The sequence below is a fragment of the Lacerta agilis genome, chromosome 7, assembly GCF_009819535.1.
Source record: "Lacerta agilis isolate rLacAgi1 chromosome 7, rLacAgi1.pri, whole genome shotgun sequence".
Classification (NCBI taxonomy): Eukaryota; Metazoa; Chordata; class Lepidosauria; order Squamata; family Lacertidae; genus Lacerta; species Lacerta agilis.
Genome location: NC_046318.1, coordinates 4374665 through 4400001, shown reverse-complemented (window position 1 = coordinate 4400001; position 25337 = coordinate 4374665). Strand labels below are relative to the sequence as shown.

The 25337-nt window shown below is 44.1% G+C and overlaps 1 protein-coding gene across 1 annotated transcript; it reads right to left on the bottom strand.

Moving 5' to 3' along the window:
* Nucleotides 1–790: 790 nt before the first annotated feature.
* ZMAT2 (zinc finger matrin-type 2) lies at nucleotides 791–25323 on the bottom strand. Its single transcript, XM_033154218.1, has 6 exons — nucleotides 25206–25323; nucleotides 9699–9792; nucleotides 9199–9322; nucleotides 7868–7941; nucleotides 2824–2969; nucleotides 791–1443 (listed from the first exon to the last, which is right to left on the bottom strand). Exons 1-6 carry the CDS (start codon nucleotides 25221–25223, stop codon nucleotides 1300–1302), a joined length of 600 nt encoding a protein of 199 aa, XP_033010109.1. The 5' UTR covers nucleotides 25224–25323; the 3' UTR covers nucleotides 791–1299.
* Nucleotides 25324–25337: the final 14 nt, after the last annotated feature.

Here is a 25337-nt window from a genome sequence, read left to right as displayed (position 1 = left end):
GGCAGGCACTATGAAAATCAGCTACACCAGATGTAAATCGTCCTAAACCCAAAAAGGCAATGAATGAGTCACGGCAGGTTTGCCTGAACTAAATCAAGGAAGCAATGAAAATGACATGGGGCATAAAGAGCAGCTGGAGCAGTGCAGATAACACTTCTCCAACCTGAACCAAGATGGGGAAGGAGCCCCATCCTCCCTAAAACCCTCACCTGCTTCAATAAAATTCAGCAACATGCTTTCAATACGGCCAGTGACAAGAAGATACTGGAATTCAACAGAGATTCCCTCCTCAATACCTGCATTAAGCCAAAAGGAGGCCAATTTATTGTTTCAACCTTGAAGCTGGAGAGTCAATGTGAGTGTCTGTTCAGTTATTTTTCTTCTTGAGACGCACACAGAGCCAGCAAGATCATCTACTCCTGCTGAGAGGGTCCAAGTTCTTTGTTCAGATTAGAGCACCACAATCGGCTGCCTTTCCTTATGATCTCCCCATTTTCTATCCCCCCTCCAACCATCAGCATGGCCCTACTGAAGCCCCAAATTCATTTCTCTCGTGTGTGTGTGTGTATTGTACTGTGAGGGGGAGATCACACCCAAACCCTCCTCTTTTTAGCAATCTATTGGAGATACGGAAAAATAAGGGGGAAGTTTCAGCTCCATGCTCAGCCATACAAGCTATAATAGACTCCCAAGGTTCCTTAAAGATAACACACACTAGCTCAACCTACAAGGATGACACACACTATAACCGTTTATGGAGGGAAGTACAATTCTGAAAGAAAGCCACGTATAAGATTTTTTAACACTTTATTAACAGGAAAAGTGTACTCAGCAGAATGTCTCTCGTGCACAGAAGGCCATACAACGTGAAGCAAGCAGAACTCATATAGGGAAAGGGACAGCTGAAGGACGGGGCAAGAGATGGGGGCTCCAAAAGAAACATCCAACTGCAGGCTCATCATAGGAAATGAAGACTAAAAAATCTTGAAAATGGGTTTATCCCCCAAGTGCTGTAAGGAGCTTGGGGGATGGGTGTGTGTGTGCGTGCTAAAGTTCTTTATCAGATATTTAGGTTTACCACCTCACAGGCAATTGTGATGCTATCTTTGCAGGCAGGCAGGATACTAGCAACAGCAGGGAGCAGCCAGCAGCCCCACACAGGAAGAGTGTGTCATTCCTTCCTACAGCCAGCTTCTACCAGGACATTTCGATACAAATTCTCTAATAAAAGTCTTCCGAGGGTTTTCAACCATCATGTGGGCAGAAACAATATCCATCCGGGTGGAAGTTCATGGCTAATCAGTGGCTCTTCTTGGTAGAGCCAAAACCAGAGAAACCCATCACAGCCGCCATCTCATCATCTTCCTCAAATGTCAAGTCTTCCTCAGCCCTCCTTTTCTTCTCCCTCTGCTTTTCCTTTTTGTAGGCTTTGGCCTTTTCCTCCTGTAACAAAGGGAAGTTGCCAAATGAGTCAAGCTCGCTTGCGCAACCAAAATCTTAAAGACATGCAAGACACAACTTAGGGAATCAGACTGCAGAGGCAACATTTTCCTCCCTGTCTGCACAGCAAACAATGGATGGAAGAGAAATGTTGGCTCCTCTGGTTGGTCCCAGAGGAGTAGTGGAAAGACAGCAGCCCAAAGACACTCACACAGAAGTGACATGTGAAGAATACAGTGTGTCCAGCAACTGTCAGCAACTGCTATTAAACAAATGCCAAAGGCTTCATCAGAAATTAACAGTAATGAAAATGCAGTTTTGCTTTAAAAGCAATGGACATGGATTCTGTACTGATGCCCCATTCCAACAACTGTGGTGCTGAACGATGGCGACAGACAATGTCAGTATCTGATGGCTGTTGGAACAGCCGAGTGACAGCTGCTCAGTGGAACATAAGCTGTGCTCTGAGTGGCTTTGGGGGGTTTTGGCATCAAAGGGTTTCCACAGCTCTAATCAAAATGTTTCGTTCTGTGAGATCGCAAGGCCTGGAACGGCGCCAGACGTGTTGGGGGGATGCAGAAGTGTGACTTCAGCGACTGACTCCTTGGCAGCTACTGAGGCTGTTGAAGCTCAAAGGACTCTCCTGTTTGCACAACTCTCTCAAACATGCAGGGGCACCGTGGGGCTCTTTCACAGCAGCCATTGGCAAACACAGAGAGATCAAACCCATTGGCTTGATTTGTAAAATTAAAAAAAAAATGCTATTGGGATTGTAAAGGAAGCTACTTCTGTATTTCCCATATGACATGGTAATTTCATTTCCCCAAACTGGTGAGCAATTGGTTTTCCTCACCTACAGCCAAACAGCCAGTAAAAGGGGAGGAGGGAGAGGGAGAGGGAGAGGGGGAGGGAGGGAGAGAGGAAGAGAGAGGGCAGGGGGGAGACAGACTATCACCCCCAGTCTATTGTGTGAGAGAAATCATTCTAATCTTTGGCACACTTTGGTTTCTAGAAGGAAAGAAGTGCTGGAACTGCACAGCTTCCCTATAAACAGAGCAAGACACACTGGAAATAATGCAAGCCCCCGTGAGGTTGCTGCAGACAGAATGAACTGCAACAGGAAAAATCTTGGCTGCCACCTGCAGGTGAGTGTTGCAGTGAGGAGACCAAACACAGAGAAATATTTCCCTGGCAGCTTTAGCTCCCTGCCTAAGCAACAGGACCAGAGCAATTTTTGGAGTGAGAATAAACTGGTATCAGCACTATGATGGGATCAAAAGCATGTTAAATGGCTCTTTTTCACCATCCAATTGCGACAGAAAGGCCCTTAGTTAGGTGTTATTCAAGGTATGCTAATTGTTTCAATTCCGGGCAACAGTTCACCTCTTCTCTGAGCTCCTTCATCCTCTCCTCAAAGTCATAATCCTTCTGCTTCTCCTCCATTTTTTTCTTGTTCACCTCAAAGCGTTTTTTCACTTGATCCAGCGTGGAGCGCTCCACTCTCATAGACATGCCCAGATTCCTCTGATCTAGAAAAGGAGGGAACGAACAACACTGTCTCAGAAATCCTGCCAATATGCAGCAGCCAAGCAAAAAACCTTTGTCCCATTTGGGAGCAAAATATTACACTTTTCTGGATACCTAGCTTCATCTCACCCCAGCATCTCTCTTCACAACCGACCGAACTTCAGACTCTCTTCAGCAATAGAGAAAATGATTAAGAGCCAAGCTGCATCTTGAAAATCATTTTCATCCTTACATTACTGTAGCAAAGAACTGTGAAAATGCTGTCTTTGAAACTGGCTGCTTTTTCCACAGTACAGTACAGCCCTGTTTTTATATGGGCAGGCTATGCTAACTCCGAAGGTTAATTTGAGATATAGGCAATCATGCTCACCAAGCTCTTAATTAATAGTGCATCAGAGTTGAAGGTCTTGATTGACCCAGCAGGGAAGAAGTGGAATAACTATCTTCTGTGTTCTCTCCCTCTTTCTGATTACCTCCATCCCCACCCCAGCTAATATCCAACTATGCATAGCAAATGAAGACTTGTGCTGCAAGTGACTGGTGCCTTCTCTAACACTGCAGGATTGCCTCTAAGCCAACTGAGCTTGCAAATACTCTTTTCCCCCCTACAGGAATCAATTCCATGGGGGTGGGGGAGTGCACCTGAGTGATCATGTTGACAAATTCCATAAACTGCATGTCTGAAGTGGGATGAGACCAAATTTGCCTGCTGGACTTGTAACTCCTACAAACGGGTAGCTAATGAGTCATACTCTGCTTGCCTCTTGCATCTATATCTGTCAGAGTTTAATTAAGCTAGAATGCACTGCATATATCATCTAGACATGAGGTGCAATCGGTGTGGGCCAGGAGCAGAACCTTTTTTTGGTTATCTGTCTTTTATTAACTGCCTTGGTTTACATATTGAAGGGAATAGATCAACATTTCTATTAGAAAGATTATCCTTTAGTCTGTAACTGTAGAGATATCTAGTTAGCATAAACAAGAAGTAAGGATTCAAGACCTGTGTTTTTCCTTACTAAAATATTGGGGCTTTCCAACTTTATCATTCACCACTCCTCTGCATTTATTGGAAGTAATCAAAGAATAAATGTTATGTTACATTTTTTTTAATGCACTGCTTTTTGGCCCAGAGTACCTTAAAGCAGTGGACACAGTATTAATACTATAAAAGTATAATAAAATACAATAAAACTGTCATGTAAGACAGCAGGATCATAGCTGAATTGTGAAGACAGTGAACTGACCAAATATGACGATGATCAAGTAACCTAGGGCTGTTAAGCATAACCGTAATAACCTAGGGCAAATGGCAAAACCTTGAAAAACCTCAAATTTATTTAGGGAAAAAAATAGAACATAAAATCAAGCATGTAAGAAAATAGAAATAGAAAAATGCAGTAATATAAATGAACACATGGAAAAAGACTAACAGTTGGGACCAGGGGCGTCGCTAGGGGGGTGCGGTGGGGGCGGTACGCCCCCGGGCGACAGGGGCGAGAAGCGGCGGGTGGGGGCGACAAGCGGCAGGTGGGGGCGACAAGCGGCGCCCCTCCCGCCACTCCCCAGGCAACGCCGGTCACCCCGGGAGCAGCAGCGCTGCACGGACGGGGTGCTCCCTCGGCCGTGCGCTGTTGCTCCCGGGGCGACCGGAGCGAGCGGCGGCGCATGGGGGTGACACGCGGCAGCCCCTCCCGCCATTCCCAAGCGCTGCCGCTCCCTCCGTCACCCCAGGAGCAACAGCGCACGGCCGAGGGAGCACCCCGTCCGTGCAGCGCTGCTGCTCCCGGGGTGACCGGCAGCGTGGGGAGTGGTAGGAGGGGCCGGCGCTTGTCAGCCCCACGCGCTGCTGCTGGCTCCGTCCCCCCGGGAGCAGCAGCGCACGGTGTGTGCGGTGCTGCTGCTCCTGGGACAACGGAGCGAACGGCGGCACGTGGGGGTGACAAGAGGCAGCCCCTCCCACCATTCCCACGCGCTGCCGCTCCCTCCGTCACCCTGGGAGCGGCAGCGCACGGCCCGACGACGGAGTGCGCCTGCACGCGCAGGTGCACTCTGTCATCGGATCGCCGCTTCCACAGCCTCCTTTTGAGCCGGAGAGCTTAAAAGCGAGCTCTTCGGCTTAAAAGAGGGCTGCAGAAGCGGCGCCGGCACCCCCGGAAACGCCCTGGGGGCGGAGCGTCATGACGTCACAATGTGATGTCACGACGCCCCGCCCCCGGGGCGTTTCCTTTGCCGCCCCGGGTACCGCGGAGCCTTACTCCGCCACTGGTTGGGACCCAAATACTTGAGAGCTTGTGAGATATATGGCATCCAAAAGCAAAGCAAACTTTACTTTCCTCCAACTGAATTTATTTAGTCACCTGGACTATATTGATACCTAGGTGGTATACATAAGGACAATTTGGGGTCAGGAGGTTCTCTCGTGTTCACGGTGTAAAAATGTCTATTTAGAAACACTAGAAGGTATAGTAGTTTGAAATTTGAACAATAGCTATTCATAGATAAAATTCAGGAAGGTATGTACCTGTAGCAGGGAATGTCAATTATTATTTATATCTTAATTTTGAGGATATCATAGGATTTACAAGCAAAATCAAAACACATTAATTTCAAAACTGCAATGCAACAATAAAAAATATGAATGTCATCAAGCTTCCTGCCACAGTACAACTGGTGTCAGTTGGCCCTGTGATGGGAAGGAAACAGACCAGCTGGAGCAGGCTCTGAAATCCTCTCTGCCTGCCTCCTGTTCCTTCCCACAGGCCAGTTGATGGGAGATGGTCCTCCTGTTGGGGCTGGGGGAAGGGACAGTCTAGCTGGAGGAAGTACCGAGGTGTTTTGTTTGGTTAATAAAACCAAATAAAAAAAGACCTGATAAGACAGCCGTTGTTTCTGCATCTTTGACCACCTCCATAGTGCATTCCCAATGTCTTAACCTTGATTCATGCTTGCACCCAAGCATCTTGGCAAATACAGCATAAGCTTTTATATATATATTAATACAAACAAATATTGCCTCTCTGTCAGAATTCTGTTGCTGGGGTGCAAAAACCAATAGGTCCCTGTGGAGAGATACAGTTACTTACTTATCAAACCTTTATTAGTCATTTTACAAGTAAAACCACGAGAAAGAGAGTCACATACAAAGACCTTAAGATATATACAAAAGGACGAGATACAGTTAAACTCCACCATGTAGGGTCTGCTATCAAAGCACCACATGGAGTCTGCCTCCATATGCATAGCCATTGTTGCAGAATGGCCCCACACATCAAGAACCCTACACTCTCCACAACACCATTATTAGGGGGGGATTCAGAAACTTCGAGAGATCCTAGTTTGCTCCAAATAAAGAATGCCACGTGGGAAGAAGCCACCTTCTGATGGGTGTTCATGTGTAGCCACTCTAAGATCAAGGAAGTCATAAAATGAAATAGGGGGAAAGGGATGGATGAATCAGGGACCTCATCAACACCCCACCTCTAGCCTTCTGAGTGATGGCTTCCACACTTCCAAGGTGTTCTCTAATCTCCAACGGAACAGCTTTTAAGTTTTATGTCTAGAAAAGTCAGAGATTCCCTCTTCTTATTAAACAAATGCTTATAGGAATGAAAGAAGAGACTCCTGGATCAGGCCAATGGCCCACCTATCCAGCTCTCACAGGGGCCAACCAGATGCCTATGGGAAGCCCACAAGGAGGACCTGACCACAACGGCACCCTCCGCCCCTCCTGTGGTTTGCAGCAACTAGTATTCAACATACAGCCTCCAACCATGAAGGCAGATCAAATTACACAAAACACATTTCAACTATGCTGCCTCTTTCCTTGGACCAACAAGTATCAAGGGGGGCAGCCAAGGGAGAAAGGTTCCTATGTTTGGCTTCCCATTTTGATGATGGGGGCATGTCTTCCTAAGCCCAGATGAAGTTGGTATGGCAGCAGAGTGAGAGGGGAAAGAAGAGTAGGCAACCACTCGTTGAATAAAGAGTTGCAAGGCTGATTTATCCATTAAAACAAGAACCATAAACTCTGCTTGAAAAACTAGGGGAAGCTATTGAAGAAGGACCACAGTTCAAGGGCAGAGCCTATGATTTTGCATGTTGAAGGTCCCTCAGGCAGCAGAGCAAGGGGAAAGCTCTGTGAGGTCTTGAGTGAATGATCTGACTCAGTATAAAACAGATTCATCCCAGTGACTCATCTCACAGAAACCCTGCCAACACAGCCCAATCAACTATGCCCTGCAGTGCTCTGATCCTGAGACCATGAAGACATGAATGAAAGTTGCTCAGTTCTGGTCTGAAAGGAGAGACTGCAGCCTTTTCTTCAAATAAGCATTGTGAAGACTGCTCCTAGATGTTCTCACTGACCCATAAAGATGAATAGGATACAAAAGCACCCAAAGGCCTCAATGGTGAAGGAAAACTGAACCACATCAGTGAGAAGTGTGCCTGTTCCCCCACATGGCCTTGTCAGCCACCATTCTCTCAAGCCTTATTATTATTATTATTAAACTGCAATTAGTTTGTCTGTATCTAGTTTCAATCAGAACTGAGAAAGACTTGAGATCATAGGGCCAAGGAGACTGTACATAGAGTACTAAGAGGAGCACTAATACATCATATCTTCACACCACCACTCTTGGAGGTACGCGTCCACGTTGGACAAGAGGATGAAACCCTGAAGACAAGTTTCAAAGGAGTAACAAGCATCTGCTCTCCCTCTGGGATCTCCCAATAAAAGAATGAGCAGAATCAAAGGGAACTAGATCTGTGAATGAACACTTGGCAGGTCCCACAGGAAATAAAGCTGCTGAAGGACAATGAGGATAGCTTCCTCTGTTTTCCAAGACAAGTAACATTGTATTTCTTGGCAAATAAAAAAAAGGTGCTTTATCCTTACGTTTTTTGCCATTGATATGGTCCAAGAAGTTGATGGAATCTTTAACTACACAGTCACAGACATTACAGTAATACCTGGAAAGGGGGAAAGGACATCAGTTCTCATATATAACAGGAGATTTATTTTACGTAAGGCTTCCTAGTTTCTATTTCATATCAAATTAAGGTGAGTACTACACGAGACTATCTAGTCAATGTTACTGAACTTTCAGAAATAGTTCCAGTTACAGGTAGGTAGCCGTGTTGGTCTGCCAAAATAAAATAAAAAATTCCTTCCAGTAGCACCTTAGAGACCAACTAAGTTTGTTCTTGGTATGAGCTTTCATGTGCATGCACACTTCTTCAGATACACTGAAATGGAAGTCACCAGATCCTTAAATATAGTGAGGGAGTGGGGAGGGGTATTACTCAGAAGGATGGTGGGAATGGGTGATCAGCTGATAGGTGTGGAAAACACCTATTTCAGAAATAGGTTGAACACAGGCACAATTTCTCTTCATTAAGTGCTCTGTCTTGCCATCTATTGCCATCTATTTCTTGCACATGCAAGTTCCAGACTGCAGCCCCTTGTCCTGAAGTCTGGAACTTGCATGTGCAAGAAAATATATTTTTTTTCTTGCTGAGCCTAAGAGAATGAACTTTGCTACTTGCCATGCACCCAAGACTTCAGGGGCTTATGGGCTATCTCACAAAGCAAGAGCAACACATGAGAATTTGCACAGCAAGTCAGAGCACTTGTCCCACTGCACATTTTCTCCTTCTTGAACTACCATGATATTAAGGTAGATAGGCAGACATGGTGGTATGGAGTGGTATTTTGAGGCCATTCATCCTTAGCAGCAGCTATCACCTATTAGCTCTGTTAAAAAGCTCGCTCCAAACAGCAGAGGCAGCACAAATTCCCAATGCACATCACTTTTAATGTTTCATTTCCCCCCACGTGAAGTTTGGAGGGGTGGGTGTGCCTTTTTAACCTCTTGCTTTACAGACTTGTGCGCCAGTGTAAAATCTCAACAGAGGTTAAGGACCAGGCATGTTCCCCTGAGGGTCACTAGTACTTGAAACTAAAATTCTGGTAATCAAGTAATGCCTAAGGGGTGGAGCCCAGTGCAAAATAGGTCTACTCATCTGAAATGTGCAATTCAAAAAATCCAGAGGGAATTCCAACCTCCTTAGCCACATGACCATGTCTGAATTCAATTTCAATCTGTTAGCCCTCATCCACCTGACCATAGCTCCCAGGCACAGATTTAGAACAGAGATAGAGGCATCTGGATGTTTAGTTGCTGTGTGCTGTATGAACAAGCATTGCAAAGACTCAGGATGACTCACCCTCCCATCTCAGACTGCGGCGTTGTTTTGGTAATAACAATGGTTTTGCCCAGTTTGGATTCCAGGTCCACCTTGTAGTCTCGGTGCCGAAGAAGCTCGCGCTTGACAGGTTGCACTGGTTTGCCTAAAACATAATCAATAAGGTTTTCTATAAATGCTTCAGTTTAAACCGGGAATTCAAAACTGTATTTCAAAATGCAAAACAATACTTTTTTTCTACACTGGACAAAATATGCTCCTCGAGAACCTCAACTTAGTCTTCTCGGTTACTTTTAATTCCCTGCTTCTAAAAGCAGATGAACCTGCTCTTAATCTTTCTTTGTTTCATGAACTGCATCAAGAGCATCAGGAAATGAATAGGTTATTACAAATTTGTTTTGGATGGAAGCAGAACACAGAATTAAGTGGTCCGTGTTTTTCCTCTGCAATTTTGCCCCCTGCATTATGTTCTACAAACTAAGCCAGTGGCTCTTAACGGAAGAAGTTAGCATGTTACAAACCATCTTTCTTTTCTCTCTCTTCCGTGAGTCGTTTCTCTGCAAGCTTCTCATATTCATCTTTGTCCCACTTCCGGCGGAAGTCCAGGTTTTTAGCCTACAAACAAAAGGAAAACGCAGAAATTCAACATTCAATTCAGCAAAGCAAGGAAGTCTTAGTCCTGCAAACCGCCAAGGGTGACCACAAACAAGTAGCCCAAGCAATCTGGCTGCTGCTCTTTGAGCCAGTCAAAGTTTCTAAGCACTTTCAAAGGCAGCCTCACATAGAGAGCATTACAGCAATCCAACCAATTGAAAGTGCAATTCAAATCACTCTTCCTGGGGGTTCAGCCCTATTGAATAAAGTGGGACTTGCTTCTGAGTAAACCTTTATTTATTTATTTATTTATTTATTTATTCATTCACTCATTCATTCATTCATTCATTCATTCGATCTATATCCCCTCTTCCTTCCTTCATATAGCTAAAGGTGGCTGGCACACAGTCCCCCTACTGACCACACTCAGACTTGCTTAGCTTCAGCAAGGTAGCTGCATCACATACCTCACACCTGGGACATATATAGGAGTGCACAGTGAGTCTCAAGAACAGATTAATTAAAAAAATATTATTTTAAATAGCTGCTTTGCAGATGCAGGGCATGACTTTACTCCTCCACTGACTGAAATATGCTTTACAGCAGATGGAGACAGCCACAAGACCAAGAAGCTGGCACTGTGTATCGTATTGCTTATTCTCTGCTAACTATAGCAAAATAAAGGCAGAAGATTTCCAACAAGCATGCAGGAACTTGAGTAGATATGGGAGGCTGGCACAACCATGATATACATTTGTGAAATGAGGGTGGTATCACCAAGTCATTAGAAAAACAGTGTTTATACCTGGAAAGCTTTAAATGATACTACTTGACTTCCATGAGCTTTTTAGTACAAGGGTGAAATGTAAATAAGCGTGGGTCATGATAGGGGTTTATAAAATTAAACATGGTATAATTTGTTTGGATACAGAAATGAGATATCGTTTATAAGATTGTTTTACTGATTGTGTGTGCCTGATTAAAATTATTTTGCACCTGTAAATAAAGAATGAAATGATTTTTTAAAAAATTATGCAAACTGTGCAAAAAGGTTCCCCCCCCCTCCTATGACAGTAGAACTCTTTCTTATACAATGCTAACTTCAGGGGGGGGGGGGAGTACACTGAACTTCTGAAAAGCACACAAGTATCTGAGTGTGTCCAGGAAGCAGGCTGACACTCAAGGATATAAATCCACGAAATGAAAGTGAGCACCAAGTAAAACACACTCAATGGAATGGATGACCAATATATTCAGAGCAGGCAAAAGAAGTAGTTCTTCACCCAATATACAACTAACTTATGGAATTTACTGTATGGTGATGGCCATTAGCTTGGCTGGTTTTAAAAAGACATTAGATAAATTTATGGAGGCAAAATTTATCAATGGCTATTAGCAAGGATAGCTAAATGGAATCACTAGTTTCTGAGGCAACAACTCTCAGTTGCTGAGGAACATAAAGCAGAGAAAAGCTGTTGCATTGATGTCCACCTTCAGGGCTTCTCCAAAGCATCTGCTTAACCGCTGTTGGAAACAGGTTGTGGAACCAGATTAACCTTTGATCTGACTCAATAGGACTCCTATGAGGCAGGACAAGGCAGATTTGTAAAACAGGAAGAGGCAGAGTGGGCCTTAAATTTTTCCCAAGGAAACAAACATCGTATCTTTAAAAAAATAAAGAGGCTTCCCAATAGAATGGGGCAAACATTTGGCACAGTGACACCTAGTGACACCTAGCCACCCAGATGCCATGTTAGGAAATTCTAGGGCAAATTCTCCTCCTGATAAAGAAACACAGATATATAGTACAAGAGAGCACTATTTCACCGATGGGGTGCAAAACTCAGCAACATCCAAAGATCTACTCTTAGACCTATTCAAGGTTAAAGGTTAAAAAGGCAATTTATTTTAGAGATGTGGGTTATACTTGCTTCCCATCTTTTTAAATCTCGTAACAATTAGCAGCACAGGACATAGAACCAGCTGCTTGGCCAGACAGATGTGCTCTTCAAGCATAACCAATGTGGCCTAATACAGTGTTTTTCAACCACTGTTCCGCGGCACACTAGTGTGCCGCGAGATGTTGCCTGGTGTGCCGTGGGAAAAATTGAAAAATTACTTTATATATAGTCAATATAGGCACAGAGTTAAATTTTTTAACATTTTCTAATGGTGGTGTGCCTCGTGATTTTTTTCATGAAACAAGTGTGCCTTTGCCCAAAAAAGGTTGAAAAACACTGGCCTAATATATAGGGGGAATGCCTCCATGGGCCAGACCTCCACCTGGTTGAGTCTGCCTCTTAATTCTGCCACTCCTGCACCAAACAGCAAAGAGCAAGGTGTTCTCAAGCAGCAGTTCCTTAATTCTGGAAACCCATTTTTTCTGGATGTTCCAAACCTGGACCTCTACTTAAGCTACCAGATGTAATATGGGTAGCTGAGTTGTAGCTTTCAACTTTAAAAAGGAAAGGGGAGAAGAGAAGAGTCTTAGCATTTTTCAAGTTTTTTAATCTGCCTTCAAAAATACTATGACTGTTTTAAATTAATGTTGCCTGCCCAAAGCATTCAGGAGAGGAGAGCTTCAAATTTAAATTATGTTAAGTTTTACATTTTTAAATTGTTACTAAGCCTGAGCCTAAGGGATACTTAGAATGAAAAATCTAAAATAAAATTAGTCAAGCATTTCTACACAAGCATTTTAATTTTGGTGCTTTTTTTCTTGTTATTTCTTTCACCCTTTGCAGGATTACAAGATTTGAATTTCAGCGTAAGAGCCTTGAGACTTCTCTCTTTAGCTGTTTTTCCTTTTCTTCTTCGGGGTGATAGGTCTACTGGCAGATACTTTCACATTTAGCGCAGCAAGACAGCATCTTCTCTCCTTGCTCTAACATTGCATCCCGACCCTGCAACGACTATCTAAGCACAAAAACAGGTTCCCCTGTATGGTGTTTCATTCTGGGTTTCTCCCTGTTCATGAATAAACCTATGGGGGAGATCATCAAACAAAGTTAAGAGAGAAGGAACTCAGATTGTGCAACACCCCTCTGTATACCTCTGGGTTGAGGGGGTTGCATTAAGAAGTGACGAAATCCACATAACTTCATTCCTAAGAATAAAGCAAATGTACATAAAGTAGCCTAAGATAACAAGCACCATTCCATAATTCCTCCCCAAAAAAACACCCCAGCATTATTTTACACACAGTAGGCATATCTCTAATTTATTTCATTTGAATCAAGAAATAATTTCTACACTGAAACAGACATAATCAATTTAGAAAAAACATCTGAATGGACTGTGTGTGTGTGTGTTATCTTTATCCTGCCTTTTCGAGCCAAGCCTTCACAAGCCTTCACAAATAAGAAATTACATTAAGAACATAATAGTAAAAACAATCCATAAAGCAACAGCCATTTAAAAACAAAAAACTGGCAATTAAAAGAAAGAGCTTGCTGAAATAGAAAGGATTTTAGGGTCCACAAATAAAGTTTCCAAGAATTAGGCCCACCACAAATAGTGATGCGAGGTGAGAATACTCTCTGCTAGAAAATTCTATGGAGAATATTCTCCACAAACTGTACATTGTAATGTAAGAACCACTTTTACAACCCACATTTTAAAAAATCTAGTAAATAATAAGTCAAGCTGTGATGCTGCCAATGTAAGTATTGAATAATGATTTTTTTGATCTGGTTACATTACTGGGCATTGTGTCATTCACCATTGGCAGTTCTGAAATGTGAGCTACAGAAAACTTTTTCTTTTTAAGTTTTAAAAATGCTATCCATTTAATGTGATGAATTTGTATGTACTCATGTAGAGAACCTGGATTTTTTTTAGATTCCTTTTACTTTAAAAGCTACATTTCATACATACACAACATAATTAGAATTCAAAGTTGATGATAAATATATGGTTAGTGGCAGGCTTAGTGATTAATGGGAGTCATTCACGGTGAATTTTCAATTTCAAGTTTGGTGCAAAAAATCAAAGTATGTGAATTCACTGCATTGCCCCATTGAATAAAAGTATTTGTACAGTTTTTGGTTGCCATCTGAACAAGCTTACCCATGAATAAACATGTATATTAACTAATTATATCATTTTCAATGCATTAGAATGAATATTCTCCTATTTTAAATGAAAATTCTCTAATATTCTCATTAAACGAGAATGTTCTTGACAATGTTCTTGAGAATTAAACGAGAATTATTCTCGAGAATTTAACATCAATAATAATAATAATAATAATAATAATAATAATAATAATTTATTATTTATACCCCGCCCATCTGGCTGGGTTTCCCCAGCCACTCTGGGCTTCTAACCACAAATAAGGTTTCACAGAACTAGGGCAACCACTGAAAAGCCTTTCTTCCTGGTATTCACCAACCTGATATTTCTTAGTTGTGGGCCTGCACATATGGCTTCCATGGGGGATTGTATGGGTCTGGACAGCTTCATTTGGGTTTATTATGTTGTGCTTCAAATAACCTGCATGCCTCTCACACTTCACAGGAGCTGGAGCCAGAGCTAGGGCCCAGGGGCCCTGGCCCTAGCCCTAATATAATGGGAAAACCATGACAGACAAGCAGTTAAGATGATAGGCAGGCAATAGGCTATATGTGGATGCTGGTCCATCAAAAGATACCTCCTGTTGGAGTGGCCTGGCGACGCTCTCAGCTTTGGACTGCTCCCAACCTTGCCTATTAGGCAGCCACAATCAGGACATTAGGTTGTATCCAACTAAAATTACTCAGACTAGATAGAGCCATTTAAATTAATTGACCTGATTAGACATGACCATTGGGTCTACTCTGAATAAAATTTAGTTGAATAAAACCCTTGAACTTGGGCCCACTTTACACCAGACCAGTGCTCTGAAAGACCTCCTCCCTGCCTTGCAACCCTTTTTCCACCTGGCCTGGGAGGGTGGGGCCTGACTGACTCCAGCTACAAAGCTGAGACTGCTGAACAGACTCTTGGGCTGGGATATTGTTTAGAGAGTATTGTTGGGGGGAGGGCTGTTATTGATATTAATATTTTGTATCCTGGTTTTATATTTTCTTATTATTCACGTAGAAATTGTTCAGTTTGGCAGTGTACTTTTTGATGTTTTATTTACTGTTTATGACTACTTTTGTTATGTTTGTAATTATGTAGGCTGCCTTGAGCATGGTTTCAACTATGGAAAAGTGGCATACAAATAAAATGATGTATGTTTGTGGGTGAATGATAGCAAATGCCCTGTCACACGGCCTGGATAACTCAGTTGGTTAAAGCGTGATGCTGATAATGCCAAGGTTGCAGGTTTGATCCCTGTATGTGACAGCTGTGTATTCCTGCATTGAAGGGTTGGACTAGGTCAGGCATCCCCAACCTGTGGCCCTCCAGATATTTTGGTCTACAACTCCCATGATCCCAGCTAACAGGACCAGTGGTCAGGGATTATGGGAATTGTAGTCCAAAACATCTGGAGGGCCGAAGGTTGGGGATGCCTGGACTAGGTGATCCTCAGGGTCTTTTCCAACTCTACAATTCTATGATTTTATGTGTCCTCCTATCTCCTGAAGTAGCTGATTATCACAAGTCCCAAAGTGTCATCTGGCCTGGGATTGCCAGGTTGCAACAGGCAAGAAGGGGAAGAGTTGAGACCAGGAAACAGATGCTAGAGGACCCAGGTACTCCCAGAATCCAGCAGATTTGGATAGGGAATCAACACACTGAATACATATGGTTCTAGTTTTGTCTGATCTCTTGTTTTTGCTTCTTGAGATGACTGCTGCTGACCAAGCATGCAAAATATGAGTTGGGCCTTGTTCCCACCACTCTTCAGGATAGGGCTCAAACTTGCATCTCCCATTCATTGTTGATTGTCTTAGTTCAGAGGTCAGCAACCTTAATCGGAGGATGGGCCGGTCAACGCTCCATCCATCGGAGGAGCGCCTGTGCACAAGCTATTTCCAGCACTCCTCCGACCCATGGGCCTTAGGTTGCCGACCCGTCTTAGTTCCTACCTCCTTCCTGTCTAAAACTGGGCCTTGAGCCCTTCTTGCACTGATGCTACCTTTATTGGGGGGGGAGGCTATCTGAATGCTCTGTTGTACAGTCTCTCTTTTCTTCCCTTTGTGTTGTGCAGTCAAAAGCATGATGGCTACTAATCTTTGTGGATGATATAAGAAGATAAGGACCCCAATGTGCTGGGATTCCTGGAGATTTACAGTTGCTGTATTTTTCCTGCACGCAGTTGTTCATGCAGGCACTGTGATGTGTCTGTTTCTGGCAGATTGTATGGGTTGGTGCTGAGGGAAGGGTATAATTGGGACGGTTTCCTTGTCACTGCACAGATTGGCTCCTTATGATGGGGAGTTAACAGCACAGAGCTCTGTGAATGGTAGGAATCAGGGATGTTACCATGGACACTGAGAGAGTGACTGGTGCCCCTGTAGGCTTTTAGGGGGAGTTGGGTTGCCCCCGCTCCGCTTTTCTGAGGGGTGCACAGGATCTCAACTAAGTTACATTCACAGCTAGAGGGCACCTGAGAAGGATGCAGTCGCTCCAGCAGCACGCCCCACCTCCATGGCGCCGCATGAGTGTGCCCTGGGTGCCAACGGGGCATGCTCTGCCACTGCAGAAAGGTCTGCCAGATCTTTGGGAATCATGAGTCATTTAACAGTGAGGGAAACACTACAGAGCATGGACATAGGTGGGATACACTACTGGGTGGTTTCAAATACATGCATTTTAAAGTCTGTATTGATAAAGCAGAAGAGGGGGGAGTGGTCTGCAAACAGTTCTCTCTTTCTAATTATGACTTTGGGGGAAACGGGGAAACCCTTGACACCCTATAAAGTCCTATTTCCCCTTATTAGTCAAATGAATGATCTTACAACAATAAAAACAGGCAACAAAAGCCCTCATTTAAAAGAAGAGCAGCACTGGAATCAAATTTTCATGTCACTCTCACCCCTTGCCATTCTTAAAATGGAATCACTGCAAACAACTACAGCTAAGAATTAAAGAGAGCCCCAGAGAGAGGTTGAAATCTTGATTCATTTATTCCCAGAGCCTGTTAAGTGGTTTAAACATGTCATGACTAAGATCATTAGCCACTTCTCCAGGTAAAAAGAAGAAAGGAGATTTACAAGGCAGAAATTAACATTTGAGGGGGGAGGGCATTTTCCAGATTCAACCTCACTGAAGCAGCGCTATCACAAATCAAAGTTGGCCTGTGCCTGGAGAGAAGGCAATTTACTAGCTGCTTCACTTTTCTCCTAGATAATAAAAAGAAGCTGTAGCCTTTTGAAGATCTTTTAGCCATGTCCCTAGGCCAGGCAGAGAGAAATGAATCAAACTCAACTTCAGATCTTGCTGTAATAAGGCATGGCTTGTGATTCCAAAGAAACTTTTCCAGTGTGATCAAACGAGGGGTTTGCTGGAAGCCCCAACATCTTTTAACAAGTGCTTAGCAGCTACAGTGAATCTCTCCCCAAGAGAAGACATAAGCTAAGGAGAAAAAAGGACCTCAGGCTAACGTTCATCACAGGGCACAAAAACACAGGAAACGTTCAGCGGCATAAAACAAGATTCAGTCAAAGCTGCCACCAGAAAAAGGACCTCAAATGTGATACTTCTGTTCTTAACGATTGTACAAATGCATTTCTTCAAACAAAAAACCACATTTGGGTAGCAAAATGTTTGGATAAACAAGAGCGTAGTTAAGGTGCAGCTCTAGAGAAGAAAACAGTTTGTGTTTGCTGTGGCAGGGAAACACAAGAATAACCCTACTGGATCACAGCAAAGGTCAATCTAGCCCAGCTTCCCATTCTCACAGCGGTCGCTGTGCAGCGCATCTCTTTCAAACCTACAGTTGAGGATAGAATTTCACCTGGAGCTCATCAATCTGATGTCTGAGCTGGACATGTACATCACCCAAGTTCTTGGCTCCTGGTACAAGTTTCTTAGCTGTATCCACAGGTACATTGCTGTTGAGGGCAAGTCAAACCAGAGTTTACATTGCCTTGCATTGGCAGATTTAATAATAATAATAATAATATATTATTATTATTATTATTATTATTATTATTATTATTAATTCCCCAGCCACTCTGGGTGGCTTCCAACAGAACATTAAAATGCAATAATTTGTCAGAGAACTCTATCTATTTGTGAAATTTATAAGCAAACTCTCTCTGATTCTTTCCAACTGGATCCCACTTCCAGATCCAGCCCCTGGACCTATGGGGAAATTGTACCAGAGATATGGTTCCCCTGCCCCTATGCCACCCTAAAAAGTACAGATGCCATCCTAGTATACAAACCTGGCAGACCTAGCTTCCTTGGCTTCCTGGCCTGCAATCCCCTGGTCAAACTCCTGTCTGCCTATTCCCTTCTTTCTTTCCTACTGTGCTAGTGTGGTGTAACGGATAGAGTGTTGGACCAGAACCTGAGAGAACAGGGTTCAAATACCTGATCAGCTACGAAAGTCACTGGGTGACCTTGGGCCAGTGTCTCAGCAGTGTTCGAAACTAACCGGGTGCCAGTTGCATTTCACAACAGGCAATCAGCCTTTTGTGAGGAAGTGGAGATGTCTGGTCACCAAGTTTGGCGACTAACACCTCCATCTGGCAGGCTGCTGCTGCTGCTGCCATATCATGCCAGTCAGCTAGCTTGTGGGGCAGCATGGCACTAAAAGAAATGTTTCTTTTGGTGCTGCGCTGCTGTGCAGATCAGCTGATCTGTGGGGCACCTAGGCATTCCGCTGTGGTGACATTTGGCTCCTAGCTTTTATATCTCAATTTCTAACACTGTGTCTCAGCCTAACTCAGCCTAACAGGGTTGCTGTGAGGATAAAATGGGGACAAACAGAAGAACCATGAATGCCAACTTGAATTCCTTGGAGGAAAGGTGGGATACAAAGGCAATCATTCAATGGTGCCAAAGGACTCAGACTATGAATGTGGTGCTCCCGACCTAATACTTGCCTCCACAACACTATAAGCTACTAGGTCAATTCTCTCTCCCTCAATTTCCCTTCCTCTAAACAGACATCTTCAACAGTTCAAAGCAGCCCTCAACCAAAGGTTTAATTTCTATACTCTGTATGAGTCCCAGGGCTAACATCCCAGACCTGGAAATTTAGAGGAGTGTTTCTACCATTGTTTTCTCACAAACACCTCTAAATACCCATTTGAAAATCATGTACAGTGGTACCTCGGTTAACGAACTTAATCTGTTCCTGAAATCTGTTCTTAAACCAAATCCATTCTTAAACCGAGGCGCACTTTGCCTAATGAGGCCTCCTGTCGCCAGTGCCCTTCCACCGTTCAGCTTCCATTTGTAGACTGAAGTAAAGTTCACAAACTGGAACACTACTTCCAGTTTTGCGGAGTTCGTAAACCAAATAGTTCGTTAACAGCGCTGTTCATAAACTGAGGCACCAATGTATGCAGAATGCAAGGTTTACAGTTGTCAGAAAAGGTTGGCTGTTGCCAGCATTTTTGTGTTCCCAACATATTAAATGCTTCTATGTTTACCTGGAAGAGCTTGAGCCCATCCAAGTTGCACAGGGTAAGAATGGTCTCCAATGATCCTGGCAGCTTACTGATCCTTTTTCTACTGATCCCTAATACGGAATTCACCTTTTTCAGCACCGTAACACACTGTGTCAGTATTTTCATTGAACTACAGTATCCACTTTGATCGCAATATCTCTTTCCTGATCACCCACTGCCAGATCAGACATCATTAGTATATATGTGAGGTTGATTTTTTGCCCCAATGTGCATCACTTTACACTTGCCTACATCTAATCACATTTGCCATTTTGATGCTCGCTCAGTGAGCATGGGGAGATAAATATGGAGCCCCTAAAACCTTTTTGGGTTTTACCACCCTGTACAATTTGGTACCATCAGCCACCTCACTCCTAATTCCAGATCACCTATGCACAAGTGAAAACATGGATCTTTATCTCTCTGGTTTCATGTCATGCACACTTAAGAGCTCACAATGGAAGATGATGGAGACAGGGCACTTTGCACAAAACAGTCTGCCCACAGAACACACATAGAAAACTTGAGCACACTGCTCTTCCTAAATTCCCAAGAAGGTCTTCCCTCAGAACCCCAGACACAAACAACCAACAACTGGAAGTGCCAGGACAGCATCAGGTGGAACAAGGAACGAAGCACAGAAGCAATACTGCGTAACTGTCTCTCATGTCTCCCCCAACCCTCTTTGATATACACGAATACTGTATACTGTATTGCTTTGACACTCTTCCCCCAACAGCAGGGAGCACTGTCTCCCACACACAAGAAAGCTCTCTGCTGACAAAAAGCAGGCATTCCACTCATTCCTCCTGCTGGAAGTGACTCGTGGACACATTTGCCTTGCGTGATCACAGCCCAGATGCACGGGGAGCACAGCAGCAGCAGTAGAGAATCTGAAGCCCGGCAGGTCTCCTAATTTGACCCTCAAGGCTGTTTGGGGCTGACACACTCACCTGACATCATATTATGTCAGGCAATAAAAGGTAAAGAAGTTGCAAAGGAGCAACCAGTTTGCATGTGCCTTGGAGTGGCTCCCAACTGTTCTTTTGCAGTCCCAGCTTGCATTCACCACTGTTTAAATCTGGTGCTGAACACAAGCCCCATTGCTTTTTGGGTTGGATTGGTTTTGCCTGGCTTCATATGGTGTCAGGTGATGGACAGCCAGATGTCATGTGTGGCCTCTGGAAGATTGGCCACTATTTGACCTGGCCATCCAACTGAGAGTGGTTCTCAGTTTACAGAATTCCACTGCAACCCTGAAGGTGGTGGAGCTGGCATCATTTGCTCTTCTTTCTCTTCTCCCTCACACACATTCATCCAGGGACTATGTGCTCCAGCTGCTGACAAAAGTCATGGTTCATTATCTGTATCTCCTTTGCACTCTCCCAAGAGCTATCCCGTACCTGTTCTATGTTGAACAGGAGGGTGGCCTACACCATACCCAGCAGCAGTGGTGTTCTTTGCAGTTACTCCAATGACTAAGATTGTTAACCTACTTGCCAGGGCCAGATGGACTATCAGCAAAGTACTATAAGAAATTAAAAGACTATCTGGCACAACCATTAAAAGATGTAATGAATCAGATATTAATCACAGGGAAGGTGCCAAATTCCTGCAAAGATGCCTATATCTCACTTATCCCAAAACCGGAAACGGACATATTGTTAATCAAAAATTATAGGCCATTTTCTCTATTAAATAATGATTATAAGTTGTCTGCATAACATATTGGTTACAATACAATCAACTTAATTATATATTTAAGATGGACAAAAATATATATTTTTTTAATGAAACCTCTAAATTTGAAAAGGAGCTGTTAGGAAATAAGACTAAATTGCTTTCAAAAATGTATAAATTATTATTAGAATGGCATAAAGAAGACGAACAGGTCAAATTGGTAATGATACACTGAGTGAGGGATTTTGGATATAATACAATCAGCAGCATGGGAGAAGTTATTAAAATTTACAGCATGCTATACTTTGAAAGAAAATTATATGAAAATGATGTATCATTGGTATTTTACTACCAGCAAATTAGCTAAAATGTATAAAGCAAGATCAAACACATGCTAGAAATGTAAGGAAAAAGAGGGCACCTTCTATCACAGTGTTTTTCAACCTTTTTTGGGCAAAGGCACACTTGTTTCATGAAAAAAATCACAAGGCACACCACCATTAGAAAATGTTAAAAAAATTAACTCTGTGCCAATATTGACTATATATAAAGTAATTTTTCAATTTTTCCCACGGCACACCAGGCAACATCTCGCGGCACACTAGTGTGCCGCGGAACAGTGGTTGAAAAACACTGTTCTATCATATGTGGTGGACTTGAAAAGTAGTAAAAGAATTTTGGGAGATGATATACAATGAATTGGAAAAAAATGTTTAAAATAACCTTTTCTTAAAAAAAAAAAATAACAGAAGCTTTTCTTTCAGGAATTGTAAGTGCTGAAATTCCAAGTGACCAGAAAAGACTTTTCGTGTATGTGACTACTGCTGCCTGGACACTACTAGCCCAGAGATGGAAAGAAGGCACAGTCACTACCAGAGAAGAATCGCAGATTAAACTGATGGACTATGCAGAAATGGCAAAACTGACTGGAAGAATTAGGAAGACCAAAATTTCAATAAGGAATGGGGAAAATATATAATTTACCTAAAAAATCACTGTAAACAATTAAAATTATTAGTAGGATTGGAATGACGCCTGTACTGTAGTTAAAAGTTGGACTATGGTTTTTATCAGAGATTTAATAGAATAGGACTAACAGAGATGCAGCAGAAAACGTGAACATAAGGACCCACAAATGGGGAGGAGGGACATCCAAGGGAACTTATGGAAATTGGTTTTTTCTGGATGATTGTTTGTTAATCTGAACATTTAAATAAATTTATAAAAACAGATTGTTAGCCTACTTGTCCCTAGCAGGCTCCTGTACTCTTGCAAGCTCCATGATAGACAGTATGGCAGAAGGTGCAAGTATTTCTAGCACGGAACTGGTATACAACCAGGGGCCCTGCTGAGGCAATTGATTTGTAGCATCATGTGTCTTTCTTTCACTGAAGCTGCTCAATAAAGGCTCTGACATTGGTAAATGGTGTTTCTCTGTTGTTGGAGAATGCTGAATTCTTTTCCCACCTAGAAAAAACTTGCTTCACCTAGCCTCAAGATGGGACTGTGAGAAGGAGCAGGGAGCTTCATGGACAGTGGCTCTGCTTCCCTCTATTCACTTAATTTTGCAGGACTTTGAAGGATCAGGTCTCTCAGGGTGCATTAGTGGGCAGAGAGAGATGAGGAGCAGGGGCAATAAGCCCAGATGGGATGCCACCCAACAAGGTTGGTCCACCAGAAAAAAGGTGGGAGATAGATTGTGGGGGGTTGCCAAGGGAGTTGGTGGGCCAAAGGGCCTATGGGCCTATACAGTGCTCCTCCTAACAGGTTCAGATGTGCCTCACACTTCTCACCTTTCCTAGTTTGGGTGTGTACCCGATTTGAACCAGGACCCCAAGAATGTGAAAAATAAGCTATCCTGCTAGTCCAAAGCTCCTCCTCTAGGTTTTGTACTCCTGGCAGTTATGAGTGGGTGTTGGGTTTAGGGACCAGAAGCAAAATGCACCACGAGTGCAATTCCTGTCTACTGCTGTGGCTGCTTAAAAAAACTGCTCTGTGAAGCTTGCTGTGTGGGTTCAAGTTCTGAGAGCCTCACCTCTTCTGGTTCTGACATGTCTTGGGGGGTGGCGGGCGGGGGCAGGCATGTAAAAGGTGAACAGGGTTCTCCAACTTCTCAAACCTGTGTCCTATGAAGTGAGTTACTGAAAACAGCTGCTTTCAGTTTGCGTCTTCCCATGGTTTCTTAGCAAAAGTGTTTTCCCCCTAACTGAGTAGGCTCTTCTCCCAAGAGGCCTGTGTGTGTCCTCTGCATGTATCTTGCTGAGGAGCTATGTAAACACTGTGTTTTGTAACCTCTCCATCCTTCTTTTTGGGAGTTGTGCTTTAAAACAGCACTTGTGAGCAGCTTGTGGCATATGAGGATTTGAACTCCTGTCTGTTGGAATGCCTGCAGACTTGCAGTACAGTCATATCTCGGGTTATGGCCGCTTCAGGTTGTGTGGTTTCAGGTTGCGCACCGCGCTGAACCTGGAAGTAACGGAACGCGTTACTTCCAGGTCTCGAAGCTCGCGCATGCGAAGCACTAAATCACGCTTTGATCATGCACAGAAGCGCCGAATTGTGTCACGCAAGTGTGCAGACGCAGCGGCGCGGGTTGCGAACACTGCAGGTTGCAAACTTGCATTCTGCACGGATCGCGTTCGCAACCCGAGCGTCCACTGTATCAGGTTCACTGCTGGCTGTGCCACAGGGTCCGAGAATGGGGGTGCCTTTAGTGATGTGTGTATGGCGAGGCAGTGTGTCCCCAACACTGTGAGCTTCATAGGCTTCTACCGTGTGTTGATGGAATATGGGCACAGTCCCAAACTGGTGGGAACTGGTGGAATTTCAAGGGGACACTTGGTGCATATCTGATGTTTTTACACCATTTTTCTATCTTCTGCTTGTGCAAGTTCCTCTCCCGTCCATCCAAATTAAACATGCAATGGATACAGCCGTTGTTCAACCTGCCTAACAGCTGCGTACCTGACGCCCCAGAGTAATAAAAGTATTCTATTGTTCTGTGAGTGATGTAGTGGCTAGGGTGGTCAAAGCCGCATGCAGCCATAAAACCGACTTGCTGACACTTTGGCCATTCATAGGTTTGTTTTGAATATATGCTGCTCTAAGCTTCCTGGGGGGGAAAGGATGCGATAAAAATGTTAAGTCAGTAAAAATCAAGTTCTCCTGCGGAAATAAGTAAATAAAATATTTAAGTTCCTCTTTGGAAAGAAAGCAACCAAAGGCAGCTTTTGGGTCTACAAATTTCTTGTGCTATTTTGGGGTCTTGGGTGACACCGCAAATGAAGGTTGCACCTCTGAACTTTGCAGAAACCATCTTTCTCTCTCTCTCTCTCTCTCCCTTTGTGCATGGCCAAAATATTACCAGCTCCAAAAAGACACCAGCCATGTCATTTCTACATACCGCTTTCTTACCCAGCTGTCAATTCAGTCTCATGCAGAGCTGGGCTACCTAAACTGGATTATTTCAAGGGGCTTAAGTGCAGCTAACTTCCACAGGACCAAGCTGCGAGTCCCCGAGGTCTGTGGCAGTTAAGAGCGCTGCATCCCACAAGACACAGGTGAGCACAGAGGCCTCTGCGGGCACAGCAGCTCCCAGATTTCACCCAGAAGTCCGAAGGCTTTGCAAAGCAGAGCGACAGCAGGTAGGCGAGCGACTACGGAAAAGCGAGAAGCAGCAAGAGCTGTAAAATAAAGATGTGACTCCCCGCACGCGCCCAGAATGCTGTTTTGGGGAATTCTTCCCCTCAGGACCTTGGGGCAGCAAGAAAATAAGACGGAACAAAGGCATGTTTTTGCCTCCGGGCCAATCCTGAACTTTCACCACAGCCTTTTAAACAGAGCTCATCTGCTGCTACGTCCGCAGCTCCGGCTGATGTCGGGAGAGGACGAAACTCGGGTCCGCCTTCCTTTCAGGCGCCGCGGGGCTCTTCGTTAGCCTTCCTTGCCGGCACCCGCCAAGACGTGGCTTGCAGGACGCTTACTTGTGAGTAAAGACGGACAAGCACGAACGGGGTCTGGGGGAGTCCCCTGTGTGTCCCTCCCCCACGGGAAGCCGGTGGGCGCAGGGGGTGGGGGTGGCAGGGGCGGGAACTGAGGGGTATTTCCGCCCATTCCCCCCTCAAATGCTTAAAGGTTAAAACAAGGAACAGAAAGAGCCCTTCCTTCCTCCTCCTTTTCCAAAGTAAGCCCATTACCTACCCCGCTGCCCGACGCCATCTTGCCCAGGAAGCGACCCGGTGTGTCGTAAAGTGTCGCGCGCGTCGTCGTTTCCCCCCCTCTCTCCCGCCACGATCGTAAAGCGCCGACAGGAAGCGGCGCCGGCCGTTCGCA